The sequence below is a fragment of the Oncorhynchus kisutch genome, unplaced genomic scaffold, assembly GCF_002021735.2.
Source record: "Oncorhynchus kisutch isolate 150728-3 unplaced genomic scaffold, Okis_V2 Okis06b-Okis10b_hom, whole genome shotgun sequence".
In the NCBI taxonomy this organism is placed as follows: domain Eukaryota; kingdom Metazoa; phylum Chordata; class Actinopteri; order Salmoniformes; family Salmonidae; genus Oncorhynchus; species Oncorhynchus kisutch.
The window spans coordinates 10,841,616-10,859,708 of record NW_022261983.1 but is presented as its reverse complement, the minus strand read 5'-3'; the positions used below and the strand labels follow the sequence as shown (position 1 = coordinate 10,859,708).

The 18,093-nt window shown below is 41.7% G+C and overlaps 1 protein-coding gene across 1 annotated transcript in view; it reads right to left on the bottom strand.

Annotated features, from left to right (window-relative positions):
* Positions 1-4,357: 4,357 nt before the first annotated feature.
* The window catches only part of LOC109876723 (NLR family CARD domain-containing protein 3-like), a 32,739-nt gene continuing 19,003 nt past the window's right edge, over positions 4,358-18,093 (bottom strand). Inside the window, exons 9-12 of the mRNA XM_031813741.1 lie at positions 16,650-16,823; positions 6,260-6,433; positions 5,956-6,002; positions 4,358-5,531 (exon numbers count right to left, since the gene is read on the bottom strand). Coding sequence (XP_031669601.1) covers positions 4,981-5,531; positions 5,956-6,002; positions 6,260-6,433; positions 16,650-16,823 — 946 coding nt within the window. The 3' untranslated portion in view covers positions 4,358-4,980. The remainder of the gene's footprint in view (positions 5,532-5,955; positions 6,003-6,259; positions 6,434-16,649; positions 16,824-18,093) is intronic.

The following is an 18,093-nucleotide window of genomic DNA, read 5'->3' as shown; positions in this document are numbered from 1 at the left end:
GTAGAATAGGAATATTTCCATCTTGTTCAGGGTTAGGTGTTCATTCAACTCTGAGACGATCCTGTCGACGGTTCTATAGAAACCTTTTTTAAGCTTAATAAGTTTCGCAGGTTCCGAGAACCTTTTGCAATAAAAATCACGGTCCTTAGCTTTGATATTATACCAACTATGGGGGTATGTAATCTCGCTGAGACCTACTTCCCAAGCCTCTGATAACTCTATAGGCTTTGGAAAATTGGTTGTATACTTCGAACTCTGATTATTACGATATATCTGTGCCGACGCATTACTGGGGAGAGTCAGGTAGAAGCCGCTGTGTTCCATGATGCCCCACTGTGTACACGCGAATGATGCGCTAGTTATCATGACTAGGGGTTTAAATTAACCCCCGTTGCCTCCACCACATCCTGCTCCAATACCCAACTGTTGAACTTTTGAGGCCAGTTTTTCCAGCGGACCAGCAACCATTTTTTACCCTTTTCTCTCTTCTGATCTAGAATCTCCTCCACGTGAAAGACTTTGTCTTTACCCAACTGGACCTTCTGTAATTCCTTCTCATAAAAAGATCCCTCTATAAGATCCCCGTCATAATCTTTTAATTTGTAGACCGGCGGAATGCGTGGCAGACATTCGGTAACGGTAAACAACTCCGAGCTAAAGCCTTGTTCGTATTTTTTGTCGAAAACACCCCTCAACTTTGATATACGCACCAAGTCACCCACTAGGAATTTAAAAGTCATTTTTTTCTTACGGCGAAGTGGGAACAAACCATACATATTTTTAAAGACTTGAAAAGAGTTTTCCGAAGAGACCTCCGAGGGCTTCATACGTATAGTCTTATGGTAGCTGTGGTTGTAACCGTTTACTAAATCCTGAACTATGTCTGTATATCGGTTGGTGTTGTGAGCTGTAAAATAGCGCCACATCCGCTCTTTCAAAGTCCTATTAAAGCGTTCCACAACCGAAGCTTTCAAATCAGAGCCTGTAGCAAAATGTACTATATTATACTTATTCATTAGCTTCTGAAATGTTTTATTAAAAAATTCTTTTCCGCCATCCGTCTGCACTTTCTTGGGGGCGCCTCCTGCCTTCAAGATCGATTCAAAGGCCCTGGTCACCTCTGCCCCGCTCTTATTTTTTAACACCCTTACATAGGCTAATTTAGAGAAAATATCTATAACCGTTAGCATGTAGCGATTTCCATCATTTTTATCGGCAAGGGACTGCATGTCACATAGATCCGCCTGAAATTGGGATAATGGATGCGTAGAAAAAACTCTATTTCTTGGAAAATGTTTTCTTACAGGTTTATGTAGAGTGTAGGCATCTTGCTCTGATAACCATTCATTCACTTTAGCATCGCTTAACAGACTCCCTGTTTCTTCGACTATAGCTCTCTGTAAACGCTCTTTACCCCCATAAGACCCGGGGTTAGAGGGATTATAATATATGTTTTTCAACAGCTGCTCAGCCATCCTTCTTGCCTCTCTGAGGTACAATAACTGTAATGAGCCACTTTCATATAACGACAACATTTCAGTTTGTGAATTTTTATTTTAAGAATGCAACAATTATTACGTATACAGACAATTCAGGATTTGTTGCAAGATACAAGTCCCCGTTTTCTCAACAATCACAGCATGCAACACCCTGTATATATTGTTTAGATTTACAGGTTTGTTTCGCTGAATTTTTAAAACACACACGTCTGATATATAAGTATATAAACAACAAATATGATACACATTCACATTAAAGGGTGGTTCAAACAAATAATGTAAAATCTTAGCCAAAGTTATTTCTAGTTCTTCAGAATCCTCAACAAGCCTTGATACCATATGTGACCATTGTAAACTCTCGCCCGTATGTCGGACATGTTTCATGATTTGCTCCATTTTTAACACACGCTCTACAATAACCCCTGTATTGTGGGTTGTGTAGAACTTTACATTGTTCACTTTATTTTCAATAATCTGATGCATAACATTTGTAAGGTCTCTCAAAAGAAAAAATGTATTTATTCGCTCAAACATCGTAGACACATAGTTACCCATAGCTCTAAATAAACAAAATGTCACTCGGTCTCTTGGGATTTATTGAGCCAGAAAAGCATCACATCAGCCATCACAGCTTCCCTGTATTTGTTGTCGTCCACCAGGGTGTGTCGGATTTCTTTGAGTTTCTCATGGATGAAGAGGGCCTCCTTCAGTTCATGTAGGAAGGCTTCGGTTACCCCGTAAACTCTAGGGATAGACGGCGCAATACCCATAGACTCCAGGGCGATGACCAGCGCTGGTATAAAACGGCAGGACCACAGTCTTTTCACCAGCTCCTCAAAATGATTGAAAAAGTAGTATCTAGGAGGGTCGTAGAGGCAAGGATGACGACGCTGGCTGGGATGATTGATCTCACAGCCGATGCATTTTTCTCGTATATATTCGCCAATCACCACGTTTAAAAGTGTAGCTACAGAGGCCTTGATTGTATCCACAAAAATAGTACTGGCCACCCCATCAAACACATCCTCAGGCTGGGTAAATGTCGGGGGTGTCACGGGTCTTGCCAGGGGTGCGTAGAGTGTAGGGCTTCGTGGCATAGAGTCTTTAGTGTCGGGCCCCCATGACGTAGTGGCTTCCTCGTAGATGGTCTGGAGATCCATGGTGTATGCTGAAATGAAGAACTGGCTGCTTTTTTTCTTTTTATTGTAGAACAAGGCCATTGGGTATCTGGGGGGGCGGGGTTAAAGCATCCGCTTACTTAGTTTTCTTCTGACGCTGTATCTTCTTGAGGCTCTTTTGCATCGTAATCTTTACGATTCGTATATATTATGCACTTCTTTAAATGAACAAGGCTCTGACGCTGTTGGCTCTGTACAAAGAGAGCATCCAACGGTTGCAACATTTTCAATTCCAGTACATCCCAACTGTTAAAAGGAATAAGCAGACGCAGTCGGGTATCCCCAGTCAGGCCACCACCCCTAAGTTTGTGGTTTCGGATTGCCTCGGTGCCGATATAGAACTCCACGCTGCCGCACGGTCGGCCATTCTTTCTTTGTATTTTCACCCTGTGAAATATTTGTCCTGAGGAGTCCGGGGTACCTTCCCAACGGGTCTCGTGGCCCGTGAACACACTATACCCCTTGGTGATAAGGCTCAGTTCAGGACACACAACCTTGCGAAAAACCGACCAGTCTTCAACACCATATTCCAAGCCTACAGTCTGGTCTGTATATTCTTCTCCTTCATCTACCGTATAGAGGGTCACTCTACAGGCCAGGTAATCAAACCGATACCCCCACTGCTGGCCATTAGACATCAACACTTGATCTGTCAGAGCATTTGCTGGCGGTATTTGGGTTCTATACACATTTAAAAAACGTTTTTTTGGCGCATCATATATTGCTGGTTGATACTTTGCCCTTGCTCTATGGGCAACCCGAAGGCCTGTTTCAGTTGTTACAGTCATCACTGCTTTGGTACCGATCCCAAATTCCATGGTTATTCTTAAGATCTTGTGCACTCTTAAACAGGTATTGTTCAGCGGCTTTATAAGGGGCCTTAACCAACCCAAACCGTGAGAAACAGTAACAGGTTGACCTGACACATGGTCACTTACTCAACCCAGGGCATGCACCCTTCTACATGACATAGGGTCATAAATCATTACATAGGGTCATAAATCAGGCTTGGGTCATCAATCATTAACGGCCTGTCAAATGGACCCTTACTCACCCCATAGCCCCCACCTAACCAGGCTTGCCTGACCAGAAGACATGCACACGTCATCACTACATAGGGTTCACATAGAGTTCACATAGGTTCACATAGGGTCATCAATCAAAATTTTGACACGTGACATCTACTTTAATCTCTCTAATGTCATATTCTGATCAGTATTAAAACATTTCCACCTCTCTTCTTCCATCTATTACTGTACTGTCATATTGTGATCAGTATTAAAACATTTACACCTCTCTTCTTCCATCTATTACTGTACTGTCATATTGTGATCAGTATTAAAACATTTCCACCTCTCTTCTTCCATCTATTACTGTCCTGTCATATTGTGATCAGTATTAAAACATTTCCACCTCTCTTCTTCCATCTATTACTGTCCTGTCATATTGTGATCAGTATTAAAACATTTCCACCTCTCTTCTTCCATCTATTACTGTCCTGTCATATTCTGATCAGTATTAAAACATTTCTACCTCTCTTCTTCCATCTATTACTGTCCTGTCATATTCTGATCAGTATTAAAACATTTACACCTCTCTTCTTCCATCTATTACTGTCCTGTCATATTCTGATCAGTATTAAAACATTTCATCTGGTTGATTAACTTAATTAGTCACATGTACATTTCATTCAGTGGAATTTAGTTTATACAGAAACAAGATTGTTGTGTCAAGAATTTGACAAATTTACAGTCTACAGACAACAATATTTACAAACACCAAGAAGCCCAATAACAATAAGATCAATGATTTCTAAATGAAAACAGATTTTACAACACAGTGTGGTGTTTCATTATATGAATGACTCTGTCTGGCAACTTCAGTGGTATTTCATTATATGAATGACTCTGTCTGGCAACTTCAGTGGTGTTTCATTAAGCAACAAGGAGGTCCGAGGGGGTGTGCCATGTCTAAATTCTTCTGAAGCAATGGGGAGTGCCTAGATACAGCCTTTAGCCATGGTATATTGGCCATATTTCACAAACCCCATAGGTGCCAAATTGCTATTATAAACAGTTTGCCAACTAAATTAGAGCAGTAAAAATGTGTGTTTTGTCACACCCGTTGTATACAGTCTGATACTCCATGGCTGTCAGCCAATCAGCATCCAGGGCTCACACCACCCAGTTTACAATCATTCATATTTAGATTTAATAATCAACTGTTAACTCATGACTAGAGAGTTCATATCAATTGTTGCTCCAGTGTGTCTTACTGAACATGACCAGGATTAGATTGAAACATCATGTTGTGTTTGACACAGGGACCACCTGACACAGGGGAACTGCGGAGTCATCAAACCAAACATGAAACCCTGGATAGAGGGGCTCAGTGAATGTGGTGTGGAATGTGTACAGGTGGGTCAGTGTGTCAGAGGAGACTCTGTAGAAGGACAGAGTGCCGGCTGGCCAGTCCAGATACACTGCTACTCTGTGGGAGCTGGAGGGGGGGACGTCTATGGTAGTGGGATTATAATTGTGCCAGGCCGTGTAACTGTTGTCAGAGCAGTCCAGACTCCAGGACTTTAATCCAATAATACAGTCCTTACCCCCTACTCTTCTGCTGATTCCTTTATACGTCATTCCTATAACAGCCTCTTTCCCACTCCACTTTACCTCCCAGTAACAGCGCCCAGTCAGACCCTCTCTACACAACACCTGCTGCCAGTCCTCAAATCTCTCTGGGTGATCAGGATACGGCTGCTCCTCTGTCCTCCATGTCACCTTTCTGTTCTCCTTGGACAGAGAGAGGAGTTTGTTTACTGTGTTTGGGTCCAGCGTGAAGTCACAGGCATCTGATGGATGAAACCGGACACAATATTAGGAGTCATCATCATTCACATTAGAATGTTAACTCACTTTTCACTAATTCATTTAATGTAGATGTTTCTAGGTATCAAAATGAGAAGTTATGGTAATTTGAGACTTGTTGAATGATCATATGTTATACTGTAGGGCAACATAAAACACACTTATTCTGATTAATTACATACACACACACACATTTCTTATGTAACACGAATGCACCACACACAAACACAGACACACACATTGTCAAAGCAACTCTTTCTAAACTTTAGTGTCCCTGATTTCTGCTTCTGTAGAACTACAGCTGATATTTAACATGACCAAGTAAGTAATGATGGTGGTCTTTGACTTTGACTTAACTTGATTTAAGACTTATTCTTAGTCATATTCTTCACAGCATTCAACACTCACATTTTCTAAGCCCAGGTTTCATTGTGTTCTCTCCACCATGTTCCACACTGTAGCGGTAAGCAGAAGAACAGACGGTCATTGAGTGATACACGTGACCTCACATATTCACACAAATACCCGCACACACACACACAAACAAACACACACACACAAACAAACACACACACAAACAAACACACACACACAAACAAACACACACAAACAGCATATAACTTTGTTCAAGTGATGTTAAGAATGTTTGTTTTAAAGAGCCTAATAACTCAAACATGTCGGATATGAACATTGACATTGACCCTCTACATACTTGAGTTTCTCCAGTCTGCAGTGTGGATCCTCCAGTCCAGCAGAGAGCAGTCTGACTCCTGAGTCTCCTGGGTGATTATAGCTCAGGTCCAGTTCTCTCAGTTGTGACCGGTTTGACCTCAGAGCTGAGACCAGGGAAGAACAGCCTTCCTCTGTGACTAGACAGCCTGACAGCCTGCAAAGATTAAAATCATTTTAAAATCACTCTGCTTTTCTTTGGTGTTGAAAATATAATTTTTCAACATTTTCAGATACATCAGTGTCCTGAAACCTGCCAAATACACTACCGTTCAAAAGTTTGGGGTCACTTAGAAATGTCCTTGTTTTTGTTAATGTTGTAAATGACTATTGTAGCTGGAAACCACAGTTTTTAGTTAATCCAAGTTTATATTTTTAAAAGGCAAATTGATCATGAAAAAACCCTTTTGCAATTATGCTAGTACAGCTGAAAACGGTTGTTCTGATTAAAGAAGCAATAAAACTGGCCTTCTTTAGACTAGATGAGTATCTGGAGCATCAGCATTTGTGGGTTTGATTACAGGCTCAAAATGTCCAGAAACAAAGTACTTTCTTCTGTATCTCGTCAGTCTATTTTGTTCTGAGAAAATGAAGGCTATTCCATGTGAGGAATTGCCAAGAAACTGAAGATCTCGTACAACACTGTATTGTTGTAAAGAACAGTGCAAACTGGCACTAACCAGAATAGATAGAGGAGTGGGAGGCCCCGGTGCACAACTGAGCAAGAGGACAAGTACATTAGAGAGTCTAGTTTGAGAAACAGACGCCTCACAAGTCCTCAACTGGCAGCTTCATTAAAAAGTCCCCTCCAAAACACTAGTCTCAACGTCAACAGTGAAGAGGCGACTCCAGGATGTCGGCCTTCTAGGCAGAAAGGGCCTCTGTACGCCTATGTAGATATTACATTAAAAATCTGCCGTTTCCAACTACAATAGTCATTTACAACATTAACAATGTCTACACTGTATTTCTGATCAATTTGATGTTATTTTAATGGACAACAAATTTGCTTTTCTTTCAAAAACAAGGACATTTCTAAGTGACCCCAAACTTTTGAATGGTAGAGTATATTCATAAAGGGATGTATCATTATTAGAAATGGCAAATGATCGAAGTACTGCTTGTCGATAGAAACATGTATAGTACAAATATTTGAGTAGACTGACCAGACTAGTTTAAAAAGCAGTACCAGTCAAAAGACAGACAGTGAGGTATCAGATTTAGATTGTGAATTTTATTAGCATCCCCATTAGCTGTAAAGCAGTAAAGTTAGCTAATCTTCCTGGGGTCCAACACAAATTAATAAGACATTACAAACAATTACAAATTAAGACTTTACAAACATTTAACAAGTAGACAACACAGACAATTAAAATACGTGACAGGTACACATTTAACAATCAGTTGATGCTTTCTATTTCCTGTCCAGTCATATGGTCTATCGCATTAGATGTTATTTTATTTATTTCTTGAAGGTGGATTTACTTTTTGCCTGAGAAATATGGATTGGTAAAGAGTTCAATTCAGCTATGGCTCTATATAAAACATGTAGATTTAAGGCGATTTGTCCTTGGCTTGTGTTGTCTTAGATGCTCTGAATTTACCTGTTTGGTTGGTGATAATGCGTGTTGCTAGTATGTACTAACTCGTCTTAAAAATACTGTGTTTTTTAATATTTAACATTCCTAAAGAAAATCTAAAGACGGGATAGTAATTTGTTTTCAACCCTGAAGCCATGAGAGATTCTGAAGCATTTGCATAATATTACTACGGAATGAGCAATGAAGAGCTAATCTGGCAGCCCTGTTTAGAGCAATGAAGAGCTAATCTGGCAGCCCTGTTTAGAGCAATGAAGAGCTAATCTGGCAGCCCTGTTTAGAGCAATGAAGAGCTAATCTGGCAGCCCTGTTTAGAGCAATGAAGAGCTAATCTGGCAGCCCTGTTTAGAGCAATGAAGAGCTAATCTGGCAGCCCTGTTTTGAGCCATTTGAAGCTTTTTTATATCTTTCTTTGCTGCAGATGACCATATAACTGGACAGTACTCTAAGTGTGATAGGACCAGGGATTGACCATATAACTGGACAGTACTCTAAGTGTGATAGGACCAGGGATTGACCATATAACCAGACAGTACTCTAAGTGTGATAGGACCAGGGATTGACCATATAACTGGACAGTACTCTAAGTGTGATAGGACCAGGGATTGACCATATAACTGGACAGTACTCTAAGTGTGATAGGACCAGGGATTGACCATATAACTGGACAGTACTCTAAGTGTGATAGGACCAGGGATTGACCATATAACTGGACAGTACTCTAAGTGTGATAGGACCAGGGATTGACCATATAACCAGACAGTACTCTAAGTATGATAGGACCAGGGATTGACCATATAACTGGACAGTACTCTAAGTGTGATAGGACCAGGGATTGACCATATAACTGGACAGTACTCTAAGTGTGATAGGACCAGGGATTGACCATATAACTGGACAGTACTCTAAGTGTGATAGGACCAGGGATTGACAATATAACCAGACAGTACTCTAAGTGTGATAGGACCAGGGATTGACCATAAAACTGGACAGTACTCTAAGTGTGATAGGACCAGGGATTGACCATATAACCAGACAGTACTCTAAGTGTGATAGGACCAGGGATTGACAATATAACCAGACAGTACTCTAAGTGTGATAGGACCAGGGATTGACCATATAACTGGACAGTACTCTAAGTGTGATAGGACCAGGGATTGACCATATAACTGGACAGTACTCTAAGTGTGATAGGACCAGGGATTGACCATATAACCAGACAGTACTCTAAGTGTGATAGGACCAGGGATTGACCATATAACTGGACAGTACTCTAAGTGTGATAGGACCAGGGATTGACCATATAACTGGACAGTACTCTAAGTGTGATAGGACCAGGGATTGACCATATAACTGGACAGTACTCTAAGTGTGATAGGACCACGGATTGACCATATAACTGGACAGTACTCTAAGTGTGATAGGACCAGGGATTGACCATATAACCAGACAGTACTCTAAGTGTGATAGGACCAGGGATTGACCATATAACTGGACAGTACTCTAAGTGTGATAGGACCAGGGATTGACCATATAACTGGACAGTACTCTAAGTGTGATAGGACCAGGGATTGACCATATAACTGGACAGTACTCTAAGTGTGATAGGACCAGGGATTGACAATATAACCAGACAGTACTCTAAGTGTGATAGGACCAGGGATTGACCATATAACTGGACAGTACTCTAAGTGTGATAGGACCAGGGATTGACCATATAACCAGACAGTACTCTAAGTGTGATAGGACCAGGGATTGACAATATAACCAGACAGTACTCTAAGTGTGATAGGACCAGGGATTGACCATATAACTGGACAGTACTCTAAGTGTGATAGGACCAGGGATTGACCATATAACTGGACAGTACTCTAAGTGTGATAGGACCAGGGATTGACCATATAACCAGACAGTACTCTAAGTGTGATAGGACCAGGGATTGACCATACAACTGGACAGTACTCTAAGTGTGATAGGACCAGGGATTGACCATATAACTGGACAGTACTCTAAGTGTGATAGGACCAGGGATTGACCATATAACTGGACAGTACTCTAAGTGTGATAGGACCAGGGATTGACCATATAACTGGACAGTACTCTAAGTGTGATAGGACCAGGGATTGACCATATAACTGGACAGTACTCTAAGTGTGATAGGACCAGGGATTGACCATATAACTGGACAGTACTCTAAGTGTGATAGGACCAGGGATTGACCATATAACTGGACAGTACTCTAAGTGTGATAGGACCAGGGATTGACCATATAACTGGACAGTACTCTAAGTGTGATAGGACCAGGGATTGACCATACAACTGGACAGTACTCTAAGTGTGATAGGACCAGGGATTGACCATATAACCGGACAGTACTCTAAGTGTGATAGGACCAGGGATTGACCATATAACCAGACAGTACTCTAAGTGTGATAGGACCAGGGATTGACCATATAACTGGACAGTACTCTAAGTGTGATAGGACCAGGGATTGACCATATAACTGGACAGTACTCTAAGTGTGATAGGACCAGGGATTGACCATATAACCAGACAGTACTCTAAGTGTGATAGGACCAGGGATTGACCATATGACCAGACAGTACTCTAAGTGTGATAGGACCATGGATTGACCATATGACCAGACAGTACTCTAAGTGTGATAGGACCAGGGATTGACCATATAACCAGACAGTACTCTAAGTGTGATAGGACCATGGATTGACCATATGACCAGACAGTACTCTAAGTGTGATAGGACCAGGGATTGACCATATAACCAGACAGTACTCTAAGTGTGATAGGACCAGGGATTGACCATACAACTGGACAGTACTCTAAGTGTGATAGGACCAGGGATTGACCATATAACTGGACAGTACTCTAAGTGTGATAGGACCAGGGATTGACCATACAACTGGACAGTACTCTAAGTGTGATAGGACCAGGGATTGACCATATAACTGGACAGTACTCTAAGTGTGATAGGACCAGGGATTGACCATATAACCAGACAGTACTCTAAGTGTGATAGGACCAGGGATTGACCATATAACTGGACAGTACTCTAAGTGTGATAGGACCAGGGATTGACCATATAACTGGACAGTACTCTAAGTGTGATAGGACCAGGGATTGACCATATAACTGGACAGTACTCTAAGTGTGATAGGACCAGGGATTGACCATATAACTGGACAGTACTCTAAGTGTGATAGGACCAGGGATTGACCATATAACTGGACAGTACTCTAAGTGTGATAGGACCAGGGATTGACCATATAACTGGACAGTACTCTAAGTGTGATAGGACCAGGGATTGACCATACAACTGGACAGTACTCTAAGTGTGATAGGACCAGGGATTGACCATATAACCGGACAGTACTCTAAGTGTGATAGGACCAGGGATTGACCATATAACCAGACAGTACTCTAAGTGTGATAGGACCAGGGATTGACCATATAACTGGACAGTACTCTAAGTGTGATAGGACCAGGGATTGACCATATAACTGGACAGTACTCTAAGTGTGATAGGACCAGGGATTGACCATATAACCAGACAGTACTCTAAGTGTGATAGGACCAGGGATTGACCATATGACCAGACAGTACTCTAAGTGTGATAGGACCATGGATTGACCATATGACCAGACAGTACTCTAAGTGTGATAGGACCATGGATTGACCATATGACCAGACAGTACTCTAAGTGTGATAGGACCAGGGATTGACCATATAACCAGACAGTACTCTAAGTGTGATAGGACCAGGGATTGACCATACAACTGGACAGTACTCTAAGTGTGATAGGACCAGGGATTGACCATATAACTGGACAGTACTCTAAGTGTGATAGGACCAGGGATTGACCATACAACTGGACAGTACTCTAAGTGTGATAGGACCAGGGATTGACCATATAACTGGACAGTACTCTAAGTGTGATAGGACCAGGGATTGACCATATAACTGGACAGTACTCTAAGTGTGATAGGACCAGGGATTGACCATACAACTGGACAGTACTCTAAGTGTGATAGGACCAGGGATTGACCATACAACTGGACAGTACTCTAAGTGTGATAGGACCAGGGATTGACCATATAACTGGACAGTACTCTAAGTGTGATAGGACCAGGGATTGACCATATGACCAGACAGTACTCTAAGTGTGATAGGACCAGGGATTGACCATATAACCGGACAGTACTCTAAGTGTGATAGGACCAGGGATTGACCATATAACCAGACAGTACTCTAAGTGTGATAGGACCAGGGATTGACCATATAACTGGACAGTACTCTAAGTGTGATAGAACCAGGGATTGACCATATAACCGGACAGTACTCTAAGTGTGATAGGACCAAGGATTGACCATATAACCAGACAGTACTCTAAGTGTGATAGGACCAGGGATTTACCATACAACTGGACAGTACTCTAAGTGTGATAGGACCAGGGATTGACCATATAACCAGACAGTACTCTAAGTGTGATAGGACCAGGGATTGACCATATAACCGGACAGTACTCTAAGTGTGATAGGACCAGGGATTGACCATATAACCAGACAGTACTCTAAGTGTGATAGGACCAGGGATTGACCATACAACTGGACAGTACTCTAAGTGTGATAGGACCAGGGATTGACCATATAACCAGACAGTACTCTAAGTATGATAGGACCAGGGATTGACCATACAACTGGACAGTACTCTAAGTGTGATAGGACCAGGGATTGACCATATGACCAGACAGTACTCTAAGTGTGATAGGACCAAGGATTGACCATATAACCGGACAGTACTCTAAGTGTGATAGGACCAGGGATTGACCATATAACTGGACAGTACTCTAAGTGTGATAGGACCAGGGATTGACCATATAACTGGACAGTACTCTAAGTGTGATAGGACCAGGGATTGACCATATAAATGGACAGTTCTCTAGGTGTGATAAGACCAGGGATTGACCATATAAATGGACAGTTCTCTAGGTGTGATAGGACCAGGGATTGAAAATATAATCAGACAGTACTCTAAGTGTGATAGGACCAACGATTGACCATATAACTGGACAGTACTCTAAGTGTGATAGGACCAGGGATTGACCATATAACCAGACAGTACTATAAGTGTGATAGGACCAAGGATTGACCATATAACCAGACAGTACTCTAAGTGTGATAGGACCAGGGATTGACCATATAACTGGACAGTACTCTAAGTGTGATAGGACCAGGGATTGACCATATAAATGGACAGTTCTCTAGGTGTGATAAGACCAGGGATTGACCATATAAATGGACAGTTCTCTAGGTGTGATAGGACCAGGGATTGAAAATATAATCAGACAGTACTCTAAGTGTGATAGGACCAACGATTGACCATATAACTGGACAGTACTCTAAGTGTGATAGGACCAGGGATTGACCATATAACCAGACAGTACTCTAAGTGTGATAGGACCAAGGATTGACCATATAACCAGACAGTACTCTAAGTGTGATAGGACCAGGGATTGACCATATAACTGGACAGTACTCTAAGTGTGATAGGACCAGGGATTGGCCATACAACCAGACAGTACTCTAAGTGTGATGGGACCAAGGGTTGAATCACCTGATTCAGAGTGCTAGCTGTTACATACTCTGAACATTTTCTTGTAAGAGCAAGAAATTGAATATACTGTCCACATTATATTTATTTTGACAGTAAAGCTAACATCTTCAATTTGGGACTTCAGCATTTTGGATTTGAGATCAAATGTTTCATATGAGGTGACAGCACATAATGTCACCTTTTATTTTAGGGTATTTTCATATATATCTGTTTCATAGTTTAGAAATAAAAGCACGTTATGTTTCTAGTCCCCTCATTTGAAGAAGTCATAAGTATTCTGATCAATTCACTTATAGTGTATTAAAGTAGTCAAAAGTTTAGTATTTGGTCCCACACCTGTTGGCTGCATTTGCATTTTTTATTTATTTATTTTACCATTATATTACCAGGTAAGTTGACTGAGAACAGGTTCTCATTTACAGCAACGACCTGGGGAATAGTTACAGGGGAGAGGAGGGGGATGAATGAGCCAATTGTAAGCTGGGGATGATTAGGTGACCATGATGGTATGAGGGACAGCTTTGGAATTTAGCCAGGACACCGGGGTTAACACCCCTACTCTTAAGATAAGTGCCATGGGATGTCCCATCCGAAAGACGGCACCCTACACAGGGCAGTGTCCCCAATCACAGCCCTGGGGCATTGGGATATTTTTTAGACCAGAGGAAAGAGTGCCTCCTACTGGCCCTCCAACACCACTTCCAGAAGCATTTGGTTTGCCATCCAGGGACTAACCAGGACCGGTTGGATTTGGTTATGTTTTGGGTTATGTTTTGCCCAATAGTAACTGAATGGTGGATGAAGATGTGATTAATCTTTTGTCTAAGTGAGTAGATAACATGTTTACAAACACTACTAAATTAATCCTGAGGATGCCAATCATGAATATTGATGAGTGATAAAGTTACAGAGCCTACAACAAAACAGCGAACCTCTCACCATTACCAATAACAGAGGAGGCATGATCTTTGTGCCTCTGTAACTTTCTCATTAATCATCATTCACAATTCATTAATGATTATTCATGATATTCTATTCTTACTTACAACAGAAGGGAAGTGACCCCAAAATGACAGAGGACATTATTAACCATTCAGTTTCTATTGAGAAAAACATAATCCAAAACACATCCAAAACAAACAGCAAATGCATTCAACAAGTTTGTAGTCATACGCTTGATGTAATCACTGCAGGCAAGGAATGTGTGACCAAATACGACAGTTATGACTACATTAATACAACATAAGTGAATTTGTCCAAATAATTACGACTTCTTCAAAGAGAAGAACTAGATACATAAAGTGCTTTCATTTCTAAAGGGGAAAACAGATACAGTGCCTTGCGAAAGTATTCGGCCCCCTTGAACTTTGCGACCTTTTGCCACATTTCAGGCTTCAAACATAAAGATATAAAACTGTATTTTTTTGTGAAGAATCAACAACAAGTGGGACACAATCATGAAGTGGAACGACATTTATTGGATAGTTCAAACTTTTTTAACAAATCAAAAACTGAAAAATTGGGCGTGCAAAATTATTCAGCCCCCTTAAGTTAATACTTTGTAGCGCCACCTTTTGCTGCGATTACAGCTGTAAGTCGCTTGGGGTATGTCTCTATCAGTTTTGCACATCGAGAGACTGACATTTTTTCCCATTCCTCCTTGCAAAACAGCTCGAGCTCAGTGAGGTTGGATGGAGAGCATTTGTGAACAGCAGTTTTCAGTTCTTTCCACAGATTCTCGATTGGATTCAGGTCTGGACTTTGACTTGGCCATTCTAACACCTGGATATGTTTATTTTTGAACCATTCAATTGTAGATTTTGCTTTATGTTTTGGATCATTGTCTTGTTGGTAGACAAATCTCCGTCCCAGTCTCAGGTCTTTTGCAGACTCCATCAGGTTTTCTTCCAGAATGGTCCTGTATTTGGCTCCATCCATCTTCCCATCAATTTTAACCATCTTCCCTGTCCCTGCTGAATAAAATCAGGCCCAAACCATGATGCTGCCACCACCATGTTTGACAGTGGGGATGGTGTGTTCAGGGTGATGAGCTGTGTTGCTTTTAAGCCAAACATAACGTTTTGCATTGTTGCCAATTTTGGTTTCATCTGACCAGAGCACCTTCTTCCACATCTTTGGTGTGTCTCCCAGGTGGCTTGTGGCAAACTTTAAACGAATATTTTTATGGATATCCTTAAGAAATGGCTTTCTTCTTGCCACTCTTCCATAAAGGCCAGATTTGTGCAATATACGACTGATTGTTGTCCTATGGACAGAGTCTCCCACCTCAGCTGTAGATCTCTGCAGTTCATCCAGAGTGATCATGGGCCTCTTGGCTGCATCTCTGATCAGTCTTCTCCTTGTATGAGCTGAAAGTTTAGAGGGACGGCCAGGTCTTGGTAGATTTGCAGTGGTCTGATACTCCTTCCATTTCAATATTATCGCTTGCACAGTGCTCCTTGGGATGTTTAAAGCTTGGGAAATCTTTTTGTATCCAAATCCGGCTTTAAACTTCTTCACAACAGTATCTTGGACCTGCCTGGTGTGTTCCTTGTTCTTCATGATGCTCTCTGCGCTTTTAACGGACCTCTGAGACTATCACAGTGCAGGTGCATTTATACGGAGACTTGATTACACACAGGTGGATTGTATTTATCATCATTAGTCATTTAGGTCAACATTGGATCATTCAGAGATCCTCACTGAACTTCTGGAGAGAGTTTGCTGCACTGAAAGTAAAGGGGCTGAATAATTTTGCACGCCCAATTTTTCAGTTTGAAATATCCAATAAATGTCGTTCCACTTCATGATTGTGTCCCACTTGTTGTTGATTCTTCACAAAAAAATACAGTTTTATATCTTTATGTTTGAAGCCTGAAATGTGGCAAAAGGTCGCAAAGTTCAAGGGGGCCGAATACTTTCACAAGGCACTGTATGTATGGATAAACTCATATAAAAGGTAACACACTGTACTGTCACCTAATATGAAACATTCTATCTCAAATCCAAAATGCTGAGCATAGCACCAAATTAAAAACTGTAAGCTTCACTGTCCAAACACATATGGTGTCGACTATGTGTGCCTGGTAAACACATGTGGATCTGGTGAACAGTTATCACTTGTTGACCAATTACAGGAATACTGACCTCAGAGTCTCCAGTTTACAGTGGGCATTCCCCAGTCCAGCAGAGAGGAGCATCACTCCTGAATCTTTCAGGTCATTGTTACTCAGATCCAGCTCACTCAGGTGTGAGGGGTTTGACTTCAGAGCAGAGACCAGAGAAGCACAGCTTTTCTCTGTGACTAGACAGCGTGACAGCCTGCAAAGAGTAAAATCATATTAAAACCAAACTGCTATTATTTGTTGTTGAAAATAGTGGCAGTGTATTTTTTCAACATAATCCCCCATTTCTCCTTTACCCAAATCCAGATAGCTGATGTTCTGAAAGAGCAAATTCTGGACCCCTACAAATCAGCTGGGCTAGACAATCTGGACCATCTCTTTTTTAAATTATCCGCCGCAATTGTTGCAACCCCTATTACGAACCTGTTCAATCTCTCTTTCGTATCACCTGAGATCCCCAAAGATTGGAAAGCTGCCGCGGTCATCCCCCTCTTCAGAGGGGGAGACACTCTAGACCCAAAATGTTACAGACCTATATCTATCCTTCCCTGCCTTTCTTAAGTCTTTAAAAGCCAAGTTAACAAACAGATCACCGACCATTTCGAATCCCAACGTACCTTCTCCGCTATGCAATCTGGTTTCCGAGTTGGTCATGGGTTCACCTCAGCCACGCTCAAGGTCCTAAACAATATTATAACCGCCATCAATAAAAGACAATACTGTGCAGCCGTCTTCATCGACCTGGCCAAGACTTTCGACTCTGTCAATCATCGCATTCTTATTGGCAGACTCAACAGCCTTGGTTTCTCAAATGACTGCCTCACCTGGTTCACCAACTACTTCTCAGACAGAGTTCAGTGTATCAAATCAGAGGGCCTGTTGTCTGGACCTCTGGCAGTCTCTATGGGGGTGCCACAGGGTTCAATTCTCGGGCCGACTCTTTTCTCTGTACACATCAAGGATGTCGCTCTTGCTGCTGGTGAGTCTCTGATCCACCTCTATGCAGACGACACCATTCTGTATACTTCTGGCCCTTCTTTGGACACTGTGTTAACAAACCTCCAGATGAGCTTCAATGCCATACACCACTCCTTCCATGGCCTCCAACTGCTCTTAAATGCAAGTAAAACTAAATGCATACTCTTCAACCGATCGCTGCCCGCACCCTCCCGCCCGTCTAGCATCACTACTCTGGACGGTTCTGACTTAGAATATGTGGACAACTACAAATACCTAGGTGTCTGGTTAGACTTTAAACTCTCCTTCCAGACTTACATTAAGCATCTCCAATCCAAAATTACATCTAGAATCGGCTTCCTATTTTGCAACAAAGCATCCTTCACATATGCTGCCAAACATACCCTCGTAAAACTGACTATCCTACCAATCCTTGACTTCGGCGATGTCATTTACAAAATATCCTCCAACACTCTACTCAGAAAAATGGATACAGTCTATCACAGTGC